We start from the raw sequence: 17,744 nt of genomic DNA on the forward strand, positions 1-17,744 counted from the left end.
TGGCTCACAGCAGGAGCCCTTGCATGGTACGTCGCCGAAAACGCAGTGGTGTTTTAATTACACGAACACCTCCCAGACCTCTAATTATATCAGACTCCCTATCACAATCATTAACAGGAAATGAAACCTTCAGCACTCTATTCCAGCAGGAGTTCACAACATCGGTACTAAGCAGTTCACACCTCTACAACAATTAGCATGCATGTGCATTTAGTACCCTTTAACCCAGTATGAGCAGTCTTTGTGCGACAGAATCACGCGGGATGGAAACGCCGCGGTCTGTGGAGGATTCCGCCAAAGATAGTCCAGGTTCCCGTCCTAACAAAGAGCTTCTCTATCTTGTTTGTTCATATGACAGTTAATGTAAATGGGAAATTTTCTGTACCTGTTTATTGAAGATTAAAACAATGGAGAATGGCCATTTTGAATTTTTCATAATTGTTGGCTTTTGGCAGACACAGGCCAGAAATTCCGTCTGGTAAAGCTTTATTGTATCAGTTTTGAATTACAGTTGCCGAATTACGGCAGCCTGACCAGTAATGGCTTCCTTTCATAACTGAACCTCAGACTCCAGTGGAAAAGTTAGTACAGCGTTGCCAGGAACCCAGAGATAAATGCTAAAATGCTAGCCATATGTTGACTTGTGATGTCAGAATGGGTCAAACGATGCAGCCCCTCGTGTGTGTGCGCGATTCCAGGGTCGCTCCACTCATTGTCTCCCATGTCCCATTTGCAGCCCAGGAGCTGAAACAGAGCTGGCCGGTCGACGCCCACATCTGCCTGGACGACATGGACTGGGACGACGGTGAGAACCCCCATAGATAGCCCTTCCAAGGCACCAGGCGCTCGCTCAGTCCAGCCACTGGGAACTCCCATGATACTCCTGTGCTCCTCCCACAGAACCATTTGAATAAGTTCCATCCACTCTTACCTCATTGTGACATCACAGAACCACGCTGCCATTTTGGCCCTTTTAGAACCCTCTGGTCACCTGGCATGTGTCTGGTATTCAGATTATATCCATATAAGATTTAGCCAGGTTGCATTTTACACCTGGCATTAATGTGCATCTCCACTGCCTGTATTGAGACCCAATCACACTTCCACTTCAAACAAGCGCACACACAACCTCCTCCTCTCCCCAATATGCACAAGTCACTTGAAGGATTGTGTTACTGGCTTGTTGTAGGCTAAGAACATTGTGTTATTTTTGCAATAAAAAGGGCCTTGAAAGAAAATGGTGGCCATCTGTGAAGCTACGCAAACACGTTGCATGAGGATTGAAAATGCATTTGCTTTTACATTTGTGTTCAATGTGGCCACAATATGTCCCTGACCTTGTTCAGAGGTAGTTTGGGTGATTGAATCACAATTCATCTTCGATTCCTCTTTGGTGCATTTACACCTGTATTTTTATGTGGTTGAGTGCCATCCGATTGCAGTCCATTCACCCATGAGATGCATGTTAATCCCACTTGTAAACGGGGGTCATAGTCTCCTGAAATTTGCCTGATAGTCAACTAGGTTTTTTTTATTTTTATTACAGTAACACATGGGCATCTTCCAAGTTGGTAGTACTGGGCTGTGCAGTTTCAGGCTGTGCAGTTCTAGGATGTGCTGTTATAAAGGACAGACTCACGCAAGTTCATTGATATATACAGCGTCATCACCAGAGTAACATGCGTAGTGAGGTCTCGTTATTTCAGTCAGTGGAGAATGACGAGCCAGGACGGGCTGAAATCTGGTGGTTGTGCTGTTCTACCTTGCCTGTCCTGCGGCCCTCTGGGCCGGTAACCGACCTCGCCCTCGCTGCCTTTCAGGTGAGCAGGCGTACAGGTACGGCTGCCGCTGCGGCGGAGAGTTCGTCATCGGGAAGGAGGAGACCGAGGAAGAGGAGGAGTCGGTCGTCTGCTGTGACACCTGCTCCCTCAGCATAGAGGTGAAAATGGCCGCCTGAGGGCATCGCTGAGCGTCACTACGGACATAACGGACTATCGGGGGGCTTCTTTTCACGCTGCGTCGGACATTTTGAATGAGAGTTCATTATGAGTGGACTGAAATGTGGGTTCGGGTGATACTAAGAGGAAAGTAGTTTGGCTTCAACTATCAGTACCTTTTAAAAAAAATGGTACTTGGACACTATTTTTAAATTTATTTTTCCTTTATTTTTTGCTTTTATTTCACTGTTGAATGAAAGGACTTACCTTCTGGACAGTCTTTTCCATGTTCATTATATGTATGTGTAGAAAATGACAGAAAGACGGCCATTAAGTATAAATAAGCATTTATTTAAAAACTTCATAACAAAATCTTGTATATTTATCGTGTATTTATTTACAGAACAAAGGAAGTGTCAGCTTTTTACAATTCTTCCGTTTGGACTTTTGTTCAAAGCGCCAAAATCATGTGGAGGCCACAACTGCAAAATAAATAAATACGTGTGGTTACATTTTTGATATTGATTTAACATGTAAACAAGTCTTCATTACAAGAGTCATTTTTACCCTTTGGAGTTGAGCTTTTAACAGTGAATATCATAGAACATCAAGCAGAGAGATTTGTGTCAATTCCAACTCAAGCAGGGCAAAATCCTTCCAAACTGACCAACAAAAAGGTCAATCGTTCTGCTTCCTGGGTCAAAGCCGTGATTACACAACGACCCGACAGACAAAACAAAACGAGTCACGATCGACAAACCCGTCTCGATGTTGCTTGTCCCCGCGTTTGAACTGGAGCCCCTCGGCTCATGACGTCACCCAACACGCACACGAAAAGGGTTAACACGCTATGCGCTCGGTCGTTTTTATCTAATAAGATTTAATTCGCCAGACCTTGAAGTTCACTCTAAAGGGCAAAAAGCGCGACCCACCCACCCCCCCACCCCCCCCCACGCCAACAGTACCTTTAAGCAAACTCTTCCCCGAATGAGGGCGTAAGGAACTGGGCCGTAGCTCCTGGAGTCGGTGGAGTTCCTGAGGTTGTCTCCCTCCAGCCATACGTGCCCTTTCGGAACCTACAGAATGCGCACATACAAAGGTGGGGGTGGGGGGGGTGGGGGGGTGGGGGGGGGGTAGGGGGATCTCTTTAGTCCCATGCATCTACTGTCAAAAACAAATGGCTTCCTAACCTCCTAGCTGATGTTAGCTTTGTTTGCATGTAAATAACGGCGGAGCTTTTTTTCCCTGTCTGATAACGAAGCCAGAAATCGCCTCTGCACTTCGGCCCAGAACTCCTCCCCCTCCCCTCCTCCCTCCCCGCCCCCGCCCGTACCCCCTCCTCCTCTCGGCCAATGACAACTTAAAAAAAAAAAAAAAGAATAAAAAATTAAATAATTTTTTTTATTGTCCTTCTTCCTCTGTGTACGAAGACAGGAGGGGTTAGAGCGACGGGACAGGGTCACGTTTTTTTTTCGGACTTCAAACGGGGTCATTAGGCTGCTGGCTGAGACCCGCCCACTCCACGAGGAGGGAGGGCGGGCGGGCGGGCCACACTACTTTCATCAGCGTCCCGGGGTCTGAGGCAGAGCCAGACCTGCCAGTAAGGCCCCGCAACGGACCGAGCCCTAATCGACTGCGACGCCAATTACGAATAATCTCGTCACTCGAGGAGAGTAGGCTTGTCAAAGCTCTAATTAAAGTCCTCGGTCTCCCCTACGCGTGCAGACGGGACCAGCAACACAGCGCATCGCAATAAAGGACAGCATCATTTATTCTTTTTTATTTTTATTTTTGCGTCCCTTAACTTTTCACTTCCCGGACACTCGGACCGAAGAAAAGACGGAAATTCCCCGTTTGTATACCTTGCGGTTGCGGGAGCCAAGATGGCCGCCCCCAGGCCGGGACGGCGCAGTCGCGTTCAGAGGAAACACTGAAGAGGCTGCGTTGAGAAAGTGGCCGAGGTTTGCAAAGTGAATATTACACGGACAGCCATTTTGAAGACTGACCAGACTACAGGTGACCCGGTATGCCTCTCCCATCAGCATCAGTCACATCAGCGGCCTCGATTGGACGTAGCCCCTGACTGCCTGACACACGTACGCCATTGTGTTCTGCTCCGGTGACTGCACCTCATTAATATGTAAACATGTGCTTGACTTCACCTCATTAATATGTAAACGTATGCTCGCCTTCCGAAGTGGGGATAGGGAACGGGACAGCTTGTCGTCTGTTTCAGCAGAAGCCTATATGTGATCTTGAGATGGACTAATCCCTTTCAGGACAGATGGAGAATTTCACATGCCGTGTCATCCCCAAGTCTACTGCTCATAAACGCTGCCAGTGGTAAAGTATATCAGGGAGAAAAATCCTTAGATTTTCAGTGTTCGATCTAGGATTAACAGGGGAAATATTGGGGGGGGGGGGTCACTGTCAAATGTAAGGGGTCAATAAAAAATTTTTAAAATATAAAAACGCCTGGGAATTGAATTTGAATTTAATTGTTAAAAAAAACAACAATATATGAATCATAACAATACACAAACATATATTTGATTGGAACAACACACAGTTAATTAAATGTATACATTTCTATAAATGAACTTTTGTCTTTCAATTTGCATCGTTTTATTATTATTATTATTACCTTTCTTCCAGACACAACTCCTACAGTTTTTTAAGCTGAACGTACCAAACTTGGCAATCAAACTTCCACACACCTATTAGGTTGCTTCCTCCAAGCGATACGATTTATACTTTTTAAATTACGAAGCTTTTGAAAACTGCATCTACTGACTTAGCACATTGGTGTACCAGTTTGGCAGCGGCACGAACAAGCACCCTTCACCACGGTAACCGCTGGGAGAATTCCAGCAGCGTCCCCAGGCTCATTTGAATGTAATGACAGTGAAGTTCATTTACGGACTTTGACTAACTTCAGTCATTGCAAGGTTGAGTAATGTAAGAATGAAGTCACTTAGGTAACTTTAAAACGGCGCTCCTCAGCACAAGGATTAACTGTGATTAAAATCGCTGGAAGTCACTCGAGCACCTGGACTGACCTTCAGCCCCGTGAGTCTGTTAAGCCCAGCCATTTTGGTAAGGGTGTGCAGAGGAAGGCACTTCATTTGATCTGAAGAGTGGGGGCGAAGGGAGGGAGGGAGGGAGGGTGGGGCGGTGTGTGAAACCTTTTCTTGGGCCACGCAGAAGTTGGCGGATGGCGACAGCAGAGCGGTGGCGGTTTTAGCGGGAGTGAGGGAGAGTCCGTTCCGCGGCTTCCCGCTGAACAGGGCGAACCTGCAATCTGATCCTCGGTCGAGCGAGGAGCGAGAGAGAGAGAGAGAGCGAGGCTTTCCCGGATCGCCCGGCTAAGTTTGCAGGTATCCTTTGAACCGGTCTCTGAAAGTGAAAGCCCACATTAAAAAAGGGGGGAGGGGGAGCGAGAGGGTGGAGTCATTCTTTCTTCTACTGAATCAGAATGGCCTCCCCCCCCAAAATATCTCCCTTGAACTCAAACTTAATCTCAGCCTGACAAAGGAAAGCAGCCCCCCCTCCCCTCTCCTCCCTGTTTCACGTCCCTCCCCAGGTCTTTAAAGTGGCCACTCCCCTTTCGGGCCAGGGCCGCGAATGTAATTGCTTCCTGGTCCGTGGGTGTCAGGCTGACAAAAGGTGGGCCCCAGGCTAAGCAGCGGCGCTACCTCTCCAAATTAGACCAGAGAAACGACATCCAAAACTGTTTCAAAATGGAACTCCTAACAGACACTATTAAAATGACTGGGTTTTGTTGGTCACATATTCCAATGTTATATAGCGGCTAAAATTTAGCCTGTTTTTTAAAGTACGTCTTACTTTTATACCATGTCAACGGTAAGAGAAAGACGGATGTAGTGTTGTGTTTTCCGCACAGTGTTTGGTGTCGAGGTGTTTGAGTCCCGCTGAAGAGTGAGTGTGGCTCCTGTGGGGGGGGTGGGGTGTGGGGGGGGGGAGGGGGTTGTTGTGAGAGGGACGGTCCTGCCGATCGGGCACAAAGCGGCGTTGAGTGGCAGGGCTGTTATTGCTCTCCCTCGCGGCCCGGCGGCACCGTTGTGATGTGGAAATGAAACCCGCGCGGCGCTCCCGAGATCTCGCCGCGGCAACGGGCCTTTGTCTGCCTGTCAAACTCCCCCCACCCCCCACCCCCGAACCCCCCCCCAAAACCCCGTAACTCAATCTCTCCGCACGCAGGCCTGTGCTCTCAGTGCGCCCCCCTTCCTTTCCCATAATCCACTGCACGGTTCGGACGCGGGCGCTGAATGAGCAGGCGCACTGGGGTTCTGCCCTCCCATCTCTGCTGGCGGCTTCCGGGCCTTTCCGTCTTACCGCCGGGTCGCGCGTCACACCGGTTCGCTTTTGGCGTCTCGCTGGCGGGAACGGGTCGGGACGAGAGGCCGTCGTCCCAGACGAGGGCGCGGTGCGCGTGTCCGCACAACCCTGTCCCGTTTCCCGTCGGGCGAGAAACTCCTCCGTTTTCCGCTTTTCCCACCAGAACCGCGAGGTAGGCCCCGGCGATGCCTGCTACAGCGGTACGCCCGAAAGCGCGGTCGAGCTCGGAGCGAGGCCGCGGACTTTAGCCCCCCCCCCGAGACCGCCTGAGGTGGCGGATAGCGCGGAGAGAGAAAAAAGGGGATGTTTATCCCTCCGCAAACACTGGCGGCCAGACGACGGCGAGCGGGGGGGGGAGGAGAGAGAGAGCGAGGCGTCGGGCGCGTGCCGTCTGCAAACACCGGGTCGCGTGCGAGCGTCTCTGTCAACACTCTCAGCATTCTGTTTGCCCTGACCCTAACCCCCCCCCCTCCCCCCGCCCACCTCAAACTCCCACTTAAACACCGAGGCAAACACGGGACTCCCCGGGCCCTGCCGGGGCCCTGCATTGGGCCCCGACCGGGACCGCTGCCGCTTAACCGCCCCCCCGCCCCAACCCCCGCCGACGGTAAAACCAGCGCTTTGTTTGCGCAGCTAAGAGGCGTTGGGCGACCCCCGTCGGAGGAGGAGCCCGCCGCGGGTTTATCACCGCCTGGCTTTTTATGGGGCCGTGGCGCCTCGTCGGAGCTTCCGCCAAAGGCGCGCGGCTCGAAAAAGCGGAACCTACCCCAACAAACGCACTTACTTATTTATTTTGCTTTGTAACAGGTGCGCGCCCTCCGTACGGTGCGCAAATATTCGTCTCGTCGCGTCGAACGCGGTCTTCCTTTCCCTTCCGGGGGGGGGGGGGGGTGGACGGGCCGGCCCGGTGCCGTTGGGCGCGGGATCGGGTGTCGCCGCGTCGCCCACCGTCGCTCGGGCGAAGCGCTTAAAAGCGGACGGCCTCGGCCTCGCCCCGCGCGGGGGAGAGCCGGCGGTAATTGCGACGGTCTCGCTGTCAGTCTGTTTATGGCTGAAACAGTTAGAGGGGGGGTAGAGCTTTACTACCCCCGGGCCTGTCCATCAGCCCAGCCGCTCAGCTGTCACTAATGCTAACAGCCTTCGGAGAAATTGCAGGCCGCGGCTGCAGCCCGGCCGGGGGGAAAATAATAATGAAAAGCAATGACAGTGGTTTCGGCGAGAGACGGTCCCGGGCCCCCAGAAATCCCCCCCTTTTTCGCAAAAAACGTCTTTGAAAAATAAATGGCGATAAAAATGGACGATTTTTTTGCGTTAAATGCTTTCCAGAGCATATCGAGTTGGTGTGTGTGTGTTGTGTGTGGTGGTGTGTTTTTGTGTGCGGTGCGGTGCGGCAGTGTGGCGGTGCGTGCGTGCGTGCGTCGTGGTGTTGTGTGTGTGTGTGTGTGCGTGTGTGTGTGTTGTATGTGGTTTGGTAATGTGTGTGGGTGGTGTGTGTGTCGTGTGGTGCGTGCGGCGTGCTGCGCGTGTTTGTGTGTGTGTATGTAGTGTGCGTGTGTGAATATGTGTGTGTGGGTGGTGTGCGGTAGTATGTGTGTGTGGATGTGTGTGGTTGTTGTGTGCGTGTGAGTGGTGTGTGTGTGTGCGTGCGTGGTGGTGTAAGTGCGTGCTGGTCGTCGACGTGCTGATGCGGTGCTGTCGTGTGTGCGTGTGTGTGTGTGTGTGTGAGAGAGAGAGAGAGCATGCATGCATTGTGTGCATGTGTTTGAAAGACCAGACCAGAAAATTCAGACTGCCGGGTGTTTTTAAAAACAATCTTTAAAAGCGTTCCTAGGTCAAATATAAGATGTTTGAATGTAACAGCTGCCAAAATGCACACTGAAACTTTTCGTAGTTTTAACACAACGGCACAGTCTGTCTGCAGACTAATGTGGCGTGTAGCTGGGCCCTGTCTGCGTTTCCCCCGTGTCGAGAGCTTATTTTCACCGGGGGTTATGAATAATCACAAATCTTTCCATAAGGCCGTCTGATACTCACGTAAGTGTGGGTTTTGAAGACATCCGACGGACCGCTGGTGCAGACTTTGTCTCCCTCTAATCCAATTACTCTTTTGCAGATATTCATCTTTGGATCAAAGGGACTTTTTGCAATTACGATATCCCCCCTGAGAAAGAATTCAAAACGCGGCTCATTTGAAGCAAGGAAGAATCGCGAAGCGCCGCCATGAATAAACATTTTGTTTTGTTTGGCTCGTGTAACTTCGCAGATAAACTGAAGGGACATGAAAGGTTCTCCTAATATTAACTGTTATGGTTCAAAACCTGTTAACTTAGACTTATTATTTATAGATCGGTGAGAAAAAAAAAAAACTGCTATTTTACTTTGAGCGTAACAGCTCAACAGTTGCCAACATTAAACAAAAACTAAACTAAACTAAACAAAAAAAAAACATGAATGCTGATATTTTCTACACGACTAAACAAACATTACACAATGAAATGAGGACTGTGCGCAAGTGGAGATTGTTTTCTGAAAGCAAGACGCGCGGCCGAGCTCACTTTTCGATCCTGTAGAAGTGGCGGCTGAGTCGTTCGGAGAACACCACGTCGCGGCTGGTGATGGTGGGTTCCATCGAGGGCCCGGAACACTGTGGGTGGGTGGGGGGTGGGGGGTATGGGGAGAAAAAGAACGGGTCGCGCACACGGAGCCGTCGAAGCCGGCGGCGTCGGGTTAGCGGGTGGAAATGGGGGGTTGAGACCGCCGCTCGCGCAATTACTGAGAGAGCGGCGGACCGGGGGGGAGGGGGGGGGGGGGAGCGTACCGCCACTAGCTCCCCGATGTACTCGAAGGCGCAGTGCGCCACGCAGCCGTACTGGATGGCGAAGCCCACGAACCCCAGGGTCTTCCCCGCTGCACGCCGGAACATGTCAGGGCCTGGAGTTAAAAATAACACGGGGCTCGTTAATCCGCATCATCGTACGACGCCCCCCCCCCCCCTGCCCCTCCCCTGGCCCCCCCTCCCGCTGATGATTCAGTCTACCTTCTCACATTAATGCTCTCCGCTCACTGCTGCCCATTAGATACTGTTATTAGTCACCCTTCATTTGCTTTGCAGACACACTCATCCTGGGTGACTTGCAAGGCTAGCAAAACAGTAGTGTTGGACGGGGAAAAAGAGATGGAGTTACCCATTACTGTCTCTTGGGGACAATTAACTTGAATTCTACAGCCTTACACACACACACTCTCTCACACACACTCACACACACACACACAAAACATTAAAATGCTATAAAACGGCACTATGATCTGTCCTAAATGGATTAGAAATGTCCTGGACTTTTTTTTATTTCCTAACCGTTTTCTGCCAATTTTAAAAGGGCCAATCGTGATCAACTTCACCGGATTTCCCCCAGAAATGTGATGCTTCAACACAAGTTGCCCTGCACCCCGCGCGAGTTTTAACGGAAGAGCCTTCGGAGGAAGAGCGCTTCGCGTATCACTTTGCAGATGACTTGCAAGCACCCGCTCGACCAGCGGGGGTCGCTGTTGCGTGACGAGATGATATATCCCGTCTGGTTAAAACCCTCCTTCCCTCCTTGGCTGACTCAAGCACCGATCTAGCATCGCCCTGGCACTGTCTGGATTTGATACCAGACCCCCACGGCCCACCCCACCCAATAGAACACAGCTTTAACAGATACCATGGATACTGTGGAGCCCATCCATGCACTAAAGCAGTGCCTTAGCAGATACCAGACTGTGGGACCCATCCATGCACTAGAACAGAGCCTTAACAGACACCAGACTGTGGGGTCCATCCATGCACTAGAACAGTGCCTTAATAGATACCAGGGTCTCCAGGGCATAATGCTAACAAGGCACAGACTGGTGCATCCAAAGAAGCGTCACTTAACAACAAGATGGCCATCAGCCTGGTCCAAGATACACCTGACTGGCTGTGACGGCTCCCAGTGCCGGCGCCTGTCGAGGCCGCCGCCTGCCACGAGACACTGCCCTCTGGCGTGGATCAGCGTCGTCGGGTGGGCAGGGATCGATCGTCACCGGAGCCATGGGAACTACAGAATAGCAAGGGTCGTGTTTGCGGATTGGAGCGGAGTTAGATAATGCTCCGCTGTCTGGACAGATAACGGCCCACTCACCCTATTGACTCTTACTCAGTTGTCATGGTCTAGATGTTGACAGATAGTCAATCTTCCGAGCTAACGTAACTGGAATGATTAGAATGTTTGCACACGCCCACAGAGCTCCCCCCACTCCCCCTCCCCCCCTCAAAGCCAAGGAGCAAACGGAAAGAAGGGGGGACAGGCGAGACCAAAACAGACCTGCTTAAACCTCCGACCATCCCATGTGAACCTAGTTTTATTCCCCATTCGAAACAAAAATAAATAAATAAAAAATCTAGAGCACAATAGAGAGTTACTACAAAAGCCCGCTGGAGGATCCCTACATGGCGAAAGAGCACGACGAAAGTCATTTGCCAAAAACGCGCTGCCTCCGGCGTCCCGTTTTTGGGGCGGGTGCCGCCTCCGCCTCCGCCTCCGGGGGGGGGAGGGGACGTCTGTTTCCTTCGGGCCGGGCCAGTAATGAATTCGGCGGTCCTCCCCTCGCGCCGCTAACCCGTCGACGGCGTTAATCAGGGGCAAGCGGAGCGGAAACGGCTTTGAGCCCCGTGAATGATGTCCCAGAGATGGGAAACGGATTAGGGCCCGATGCCCGCCGCCGGGTTACAGCGCCAGGTGGCTCTCCGTCGCCAAGGTGCTGCACCTAATCCCATTACCCCGCCGCTAAACCTCACAGACATCAAAATTACCCCCTCCCTCCACCCTCCATCCTCCACCTCCATCCCCCCCCTCATCCCCCTGCTCTTTTTCATCCCGGCTCTTTGCGAGCGGAGGAGTGGGCTCCACCTGAAAGGAGTCGCGATCCGCAGGCGGCCGCGGCCATCGCCAACTCGCCGCGAGTGCCAATCTTGATCCAATTTCGCCGCGCCGGTGGGCCCCCCCCTATTCCCCTGTCCAATAATGCGTCCGTCGGAAAATCCTCGTGGTACAAATCAAGTCTAATCCTGGGCCGGGGACCTCACGTTGATCCGGTCTTCCGAACGTGCGGCGGGTTTCCCAGCTCCCGCTATCTCCCGCGCGGCCTCTGGGGGACGGCCTTTAAGTCCCCAGATCTGCTGAGAAGAATAGAGCGGGAGGTGGGGGGGGGGGGGATCACAAAACATGACCCCTGGAACCCCCGATATCACCATATCCCGACCCTCGGGGCATTCATCGTAGGTGAAGATTAGGACTTTGCATAATAAGATTACACGGCGAGTGAATGATATCAAGGGAAGGATCCATATGCGGCCGCCCGGCTTTCTGAATGGGCCCCGCCCCCCTCCTCCTCCGGGCCGGGGCGAGGGCCCGCGGAAGCGAGAGGAGAGCGGGCGGGCGGCTGGGAGTCGGGAACGGGATTCGCAGAAAAAAAAAATTCAGCTGGCTGTTCCCAGCCCGGGGCAATCTCGGATTAGATCTCCATCGCCGTCCCCTCCCTCCCTCCCTCCCTCCCTCCCTCCCTCTTTCCCGAGCGGTTACCGTGAGGTCTCCACGGTAATTCCCTGACCCTCGGTGGCGGCGGCGGCGGCGGGGCCGTAATTGAAATTCGCATCACATTATGGCCAGTAAATGAACACCGGGCCCCTCTTAATCCCGGATTACACGTACAGTGCGCACACAGTAAAACAAAGAAATCGGTGCCCGGGCTCTTGCTCGGCTCAGCTGCCTGTGACCCCAGGAAGTCGAAGGCAAAGCGGCGTTGAATAAAGCCGCGCCAGGGGAAAGGCGAGGCGGGGAGTCGATGACACCTGCGAACCCAGAGAGGATTTCCCTGCACCTCAACCCGTTGAAGAGTAGGTTTTTTTGGAATGTTTCTTTTTTTCAACATTCTAAGTCAGTGTTCTAGAACTCCACTGCTTTCAGTTAAAAAGTACCGATTGTGACATCAGCATTAGAATGTTCGGCTAAGAACATTCCAATCACGTATTTGTGATCTCACACCTTAAAGGGAAAGACCCAAACTCTTCTTCACATTATTTACACTGTGCACATCTCAATGGGAATCGTACTAAGACTGCTAGACTGTCACTGCCTGAGGTTCCCAAAGGTTCGTTTTGAGTCCTTCCTGCCCGCATTATTTCAGCGTCTTGCGGCTGCCTTCTCACTCGAGAGCGCGTCCTTTGTCAAGTTGTAGCCCGATGCCGCTTTCCAAAGGGGAGTTTAAAGCGGCTGGCGAGGGAGAGACCAGCGAGGATGCGCTCTTGTCCCAATCCTTTCGGACCGCAGGAATAGTTGGGGGGCGCGAAAGGAGAAGGGGTACGTGCGAAAGCTGGAGCCGTGACAATGGGGCCCGAGGCGGCAGCATGGTCACACGCAGAGACCCCGTGACCTCACTTCCTCTCTCCCGCCGGTGGGCGGGCGCACGGGCGGGCGGCTCCGTGCCGGTCCGCAGCGGGGTGCGGGAAGCTAACGGTCCCCACGCAGAGCGGATCGATGAGCGCACGGAGTCACCCTCCCCCTCCCCCATGTGACGAGGCACGCGCGCTCGCAGCGCTCAAAACACCGCCGAGCTTTGATCTCTGCGAGCCGTTCGGTCGCCAGCACTCAACCGTCAAGGGTTCCGAAGAAGCACGCGCAGTAGCAGCGCTGCAAGGAGGTATAAAAAAACTTAAAAAAACACACCTGCACGGGATTGATTGCTTGGTTTATTTTATTCGATCATTAAAATACAACAGAACGACACACATCCCTGAAGTGTATATAGTCTACGGATTTTTTTTTCTCAAGGAAATATTGAGAGAGAAACAAACCTGGGACTAAAAGTTCGCTGTACAGGCCAAAGAGAGTGGCAGTGATTCACTTATCTTAGGGCCTTTCCATTCCAACTTGGGTTCACGACTTAACGTGCGTGGGAGCAGGGAGGCCATCGCTCCTGGGCTGTGAACGGGTCATCCGCCGCTCAGCCTCATTCACGAGCTCGCTCTTCAGCCAACGGGCATCTTTATTTGGGACCGCCCGCCCTAGTGGCGCGCCGAAGACGCCCGCGGTGGAACACCACGGGGGGGGGAAGCGACGGCGATTTTTGAACGACGACTTCGCCGAATCCTGCGTACGGCGGAGGGAAGCCTCGTCGGCGGCGCGAGAGTCCGTCGGGGGAGAACGCGGCCGACCTGACCTCTCGAGCCGTCGAGCGTAATTAAATCCCGCGAGAGCGCCGTCTGACGCCTCGACGCGCAGTTTGGTCGGCTGACCCTCCTCGAGCCGTCGGCGTAATTAGCGCCGTCAGGACGGCCGAAACTGCCAATCACGGGAGGGCACCCCCGCTCCATCTGAACCCGGGAAGGGAGCCTCGGAGGGAGGAGGAGGGGGATTAGGCTGCAGATGAAGCATCTCAGGCTAATTCCCGTTTGATTCCAGCGCGTTCCCCCGACAGTTGACACTGTGATACAGATCAGCTTCCGACAGGCCCGGTCTGTTTGACTGCATAAGCAGATGGAGGGGGCTGAGAAAGGGGGGGGGGGGAGGGGGGCAGAACGACAGGGGGGGGGAAATAAAAAGGAAAAAAGCTTGCGAGGACCCCCGTCACTTGTTAACATTTCTAAATGAGAAAAGCATGAGAAGAGGGGGGCCAGAGCTTCACTGTGCCTCCAAAGAAGATTACAAGGAGCCCCCCTCGTGCCAAATATGATAACGCGCCCCAGCCGTCTCGGGCGGGAGGGCAGGGTGGAGCGAGAGCACCCCCGGGCAGCAGGCGGGAGACCTCCCCTCTGATACCCCGGCTCCCCGACGTGCCTCCAACACCCACCACCCCCCCCCCCTCCTTTGCTCACGGCTCGCTTTCCTCGACACATTTCCTCCGGCGCTGGTGAGGTCTCCCTCAAACAGGACAGCTGCTGCAATCGGAAATACACCCCCCCAGGAACAAGCTCGCCGTCCGCTTAGTGCCGGGCACGACCGGTCCCTGGCCCGCGAATCGAAGGCCGCGCTGAACCGAGCCACGGTGCACGTTAGCGTAGCCGTAGCTGCGTTCCCGCCGACTGGAAATGGCCAACCGTAGCGACGAGCTGCTCTTCGCTCTCTCTGCTCACGGTGGGACTGGATGTTTGGCTTGGCAGGACGAAGACTGTGAGCTTGAGCGTTAAAAGCAGTCTAAGAAAAAGTACTGGAAAAAAAACGCAGCTTCTCTTTCCTGCTTTAACTGGAACTCCGTTCCAACTGTGCTGACCGTTGACTCAGGACTTGATCATTGTTCATTGTGCATGTGCAATGGACATGCACCCCATACATGAGTCTGAGAAGGTACTGAGATCTCATAGATCTGATCAGGTGATACAGTTCAAAGTCACCTTAAATCAACTGTCAAGGCCTGCTTCTTGATGTGGAAAGTCCAGGTTCAGAAAGTAAAATTCCTCCCTGGTATTTTGTTCCAATCACCTGTTTTTGCTTAATTAGCACAGTTTTTCAGCCAGGAGGCCAAACTAATTAGCAAAATTGGCTGGCTAAGTTCATGGGTGGAAGAAACACGCGGACATGGACTTTTACTTTCTGACCCCTGGACTTTCCACCTTGCCAAAAAACTGTTCACTTGACTTTCATCGTGGAAAGTACGCTTAATTGCCCGCCCCTGCTTCAGAAACACAAACAGAGCAAATATATAAATTAAGTCGCCTTGTTTGCTGTTTTTGCGATATTCATGCAAAGCTGAAAATACATTAATTTGGGATGTATGGAAAAAAAAAAAGACACTGGCCCTTTTGGTTAAAAATAATGCCTGTTAACAAGGACATGCCCTTAACTGTCCGCACAACCCCTGAATATTACTTTCCTTTCGGCGCTAACTAAACAAACGTCTACTGTGTTGATGGCAATCTCGCTTCCCTCCTGGCTGCCATTATATTCTTCCCCACGGTTTCTTGCGCAGCTCTCAGCTACACAGGAGAAACCCAAACAATTCATTCGGGGAAACCGCTGACATGTTATGACTATTGGTATTATATAGCACAATCAGATACCAGTCAATAAAACTGACATAATAGAAATAACATACAGCAACAGATGACACATTGACAGGGAGATGCCTGAGCTCACAATTGTTCTTTCGGGCCTGTTAGCGTACCTCACGCAAGGGGCACGCATTTTCCATCAGACTTACAAAATATGTTTTATCACAGATTCTGTAGTCATGCACGCATGTCACTTCCCTGTCGTTTATTTATTTATTTATTTTTGCTTTCCCAACATCTGCGCTTTGCACAGTGCACCGTCAGCTGGCGTGAATCCCGGGCTTTCCTGTCAGTCCAAGTTACGGTCAAAAGCGCTGTCAAAAACGCCGGGACTCTTCCTGCTAAAAGCATTCACAAGTGAACAGTCAGCCACTGGGTCTTCAAAACGCTGCTACAGTTTTCTGAAGTACAGTTAACATTGCTGCTGAACAACTATCCACGGCAAGAATACGCTACATTAGCGGCCTGCTTATTAAAGCATATTGGGCCAAAGGATATCACCTCACTTCCTTAGAGCCTTAGATCAGGCTCTTTGCTCTCCGTATGAACTCTGCTACCCATAAGGCTTCATCCTCCTACTGCTGCCAAATGGAACATGAGGAAAAACACTTTTCACGCCACCATCACGACAACTCAAGTTCAGGAGATTAATGTTTTCTTCCCATTCTGTGTTCTTCCCGCTTTTGGACAGCCCAGATACAACCAAAGTCCACTGCATGGCTGAACTCTCCTCCGTCAACGTCCTTCTGTGCAAATGTGTGCCCTGCTGAGTAGAGCAGTCGGTACTGTAACGATGAGAGGGGGAATCTGAGGCAGGGACTACGCAGCCAAATCAATCAGACTCCCTGGCTGGGGAAAAACTCCCCATCATAGATCACATTAGCAGCCTGCTTTGTGACCATCAAGTCCCAAATATGTCTTTAAGAAAACTGTGAGCACCCATTTGGCTCAGTCTCTTTTACACACAGATCACACAGCCATAATGGGAGTGACAACTCCATGTGTATAACATATATTTGTATCGTATTAATATTTATATGTAGTGTCACTGATATCCGAGATGAGTGTTGTCATTGCTTAGCTTCCATATAAACAAACTACTGTGATATCAAGGTCACTTTTCAATAAATGTAGAACATTATTGACATTGACAACCACCTAAAGACCAAGACTGTTCAATATTACAGAAATATACAGCTTTGACAGGAAGTTAGGTCACATGACCCCGGCTCACCCTGTCAGGTGACCATGGCCTAATCTCACTTATTAACTTCAGAACATGAATTCCAAAGAATTTCAACCCTGACAGAGCAATCTTTGAAGTATTTTGTGGATGTCAAATAAGGTTACATGGCTGTGCACACTGTGAAACAACAGGGACAAATTTGTGAATGGGGAAAAAATAATTCCATTAAAATGTGAACCTGTATTAAAAATAACTGTAAAATGATTGTATATTTAATGTTTCAAATACAAAGTAATGTTCTTATTATATTTTTGAACGTACAACAAGCCAGCTGGATTTTGGGGACAATGTCACAGAATCAGATAGCATTGACATACAGTGAAATTATAGTTCTAAGTGCAAAACAACCTATAGAAACTCATTGGGACACACAGCAATTAACCAAAAATAAGTGAGAAATAGCTGGCATTATTCATTTAAATAAGCCAGTTTGCATTCCTTCCCTCGTTGAAGCAAGTTAGAAAACTGATAAATATAGAAAATTTTCAGATCTGAGAAGGTAAACCTGAGGGTGATACAGTAAAAACTGTATCAGTTCACGTACTGATTATTAAGTTACAACCTAAGCCCATCGTTCTAGAAAGTAAGCACTGTCATCTGTTTTTGTGTCAAGGTATTTGACATCTACGTTACTTAACTGAAGCAATTGTGGTGAGCACAGATAACCTAGATGGCTTCATACGGCGTACATTATGGAAATTAAGAGCCTGGACAAACGGGATAGACACAACTGCAGATAAATATATCTGGCTGCTCATTACTGAATAACTGACACCTAGTCAGAGTGTAGCCAGCGAGCTAAGTGAGCTGGCTTGTCCCTGGATTTCCCGAGACAAACGTCCTGAGCCAGCTAGCACGCTTGTTTTTGCGGACCGGCGGTATCGCGCAAGTCTACTATCTTGCAGTGTCATCTTATGCATTTGAATAGCGCACAATTTATATGAATTGTCTATATGTACTGCTAAATATCTAGAAACTCACCTTTTATATCTTCGATAAAAATGTATTCAACTGAACGTGCCTTCTACAGTAACAGGCTTGCGTCTGCTACACACATACCGGGGTACACTAATGTAAACAGAGTTCTCGACACATTCTACCAATAACATCTTGTGTGATTGGCTGTGAATCCGAGGTT

At 50.9% G+C, this 17,744-nt stretch overlaps 2 protein-coding genes across 4 annotated transcripts in view; one reads left to right on the plus strand and one right to left on the minus strand.

The window, feature by feature from the left end:
- Window positions 1–2,447, plus strand: part of dnajc24 (DnaJ (Hsp40) homolog, subfamily C, member 24) — a 23,975-nt gene extending 21,528 nt beyond the window's left edge. The window contains exons 4-5 of the mRNA XM_064312007.1: window positions 737–805; window positions 1,821–2,447. Of these exons, the coding sequence (XP_064168077.1) occupies window positions 737–805; window positions 1,821–1,957 (206 nt within the window). The 3' untranslated portion in view covers window positions 1,958–2,447. The remainder of the gene's footprint in view (window positions 1–736; window positions 806–1,820) is intronic.
- On the minus strand, window positions 2,268–17,732 carry immp1l (inner mitochondrial membrane peptidase subunit 1). Of its 3 annotated transcripts, none has more exons than XM_064312005.1 (6): window positions 17,588–17,732; window positions 9,115–9,227; window positions 8,852–8,940; window positions 8,331–8,457; window positions 2,903–3,013; window positions 2,268–2,419 (listed from the first exon to the last, which is right to left on the minus strand). In XM_064312005.1, the coding sequence occupies exons 2-6, from the start codon at window positions 9,217–9,219 to the stop codon at window positions 2,354–2,356; spliced, it is 498 nt and encodes a 165-aa protein (XP_064168075.1). In that variant the 5' UTR covers window positions 9,220–9,227; window positions 17,588–17,732; the 3' UTR covers window positions 2,268–2,353. The 3 variants fall into 3 exon arrangements, with proteins under 3 accessions (XP_064168075.1, XP_064168073.1, XP_064168074.1); XM_064312003.1 differs by lacking the exon at window positions 17,588–17,732 and adding an exon at window positions 11,225–11,492; XM_064312004.1 differs by lacking the exons at window positions 2,268–2,419; window positions 2,903–3,013; window positions 17,588–17,732 and adding exons at window positions 3,270–5,333; window positions 11,225–11,512.
- Between the last annotated feature and the right edge of the window lie 12 nt (window positions 17,733–17,744).

This window comes from Anguilla rostrata, chromosome 16 (assembly GCF_018555375.3).
Source record: "Anguilla rostrata isolate EN2019 chromosome 16, ASM1855537v3, whole genome shotgun sequence".
NCBI lineage: Eukaryota > Metazoa > Chordata > Actinopteri > Anguilliformes > Anguillidae > Anguilla > Anguilla rostrata.

Bases quoted from the DNA above. Each gene is read 5' to 3' on its own strand.
- immp1l (XM_064312003.1), bottom strand. From the start codon at position 11,261: ATGGCCGCGGCCGCCTGCGGATCGCGACTCCTTTCAG. The intron at 9,228-11,224 runs GTGGAGCCCACT...TTTTAACTCCAG, and splicing joins CGGATCGCGACTCCTTTCAG to GCCCTGACATGTTCCGGCGT. The intron at 3,014-8,330 runs GTGAGTATCAGA...CGCATTCTGTAG, and splicing joins TCTTCAAAACCCACACTTAC to GTTCCGAAAGGGCACGTATG.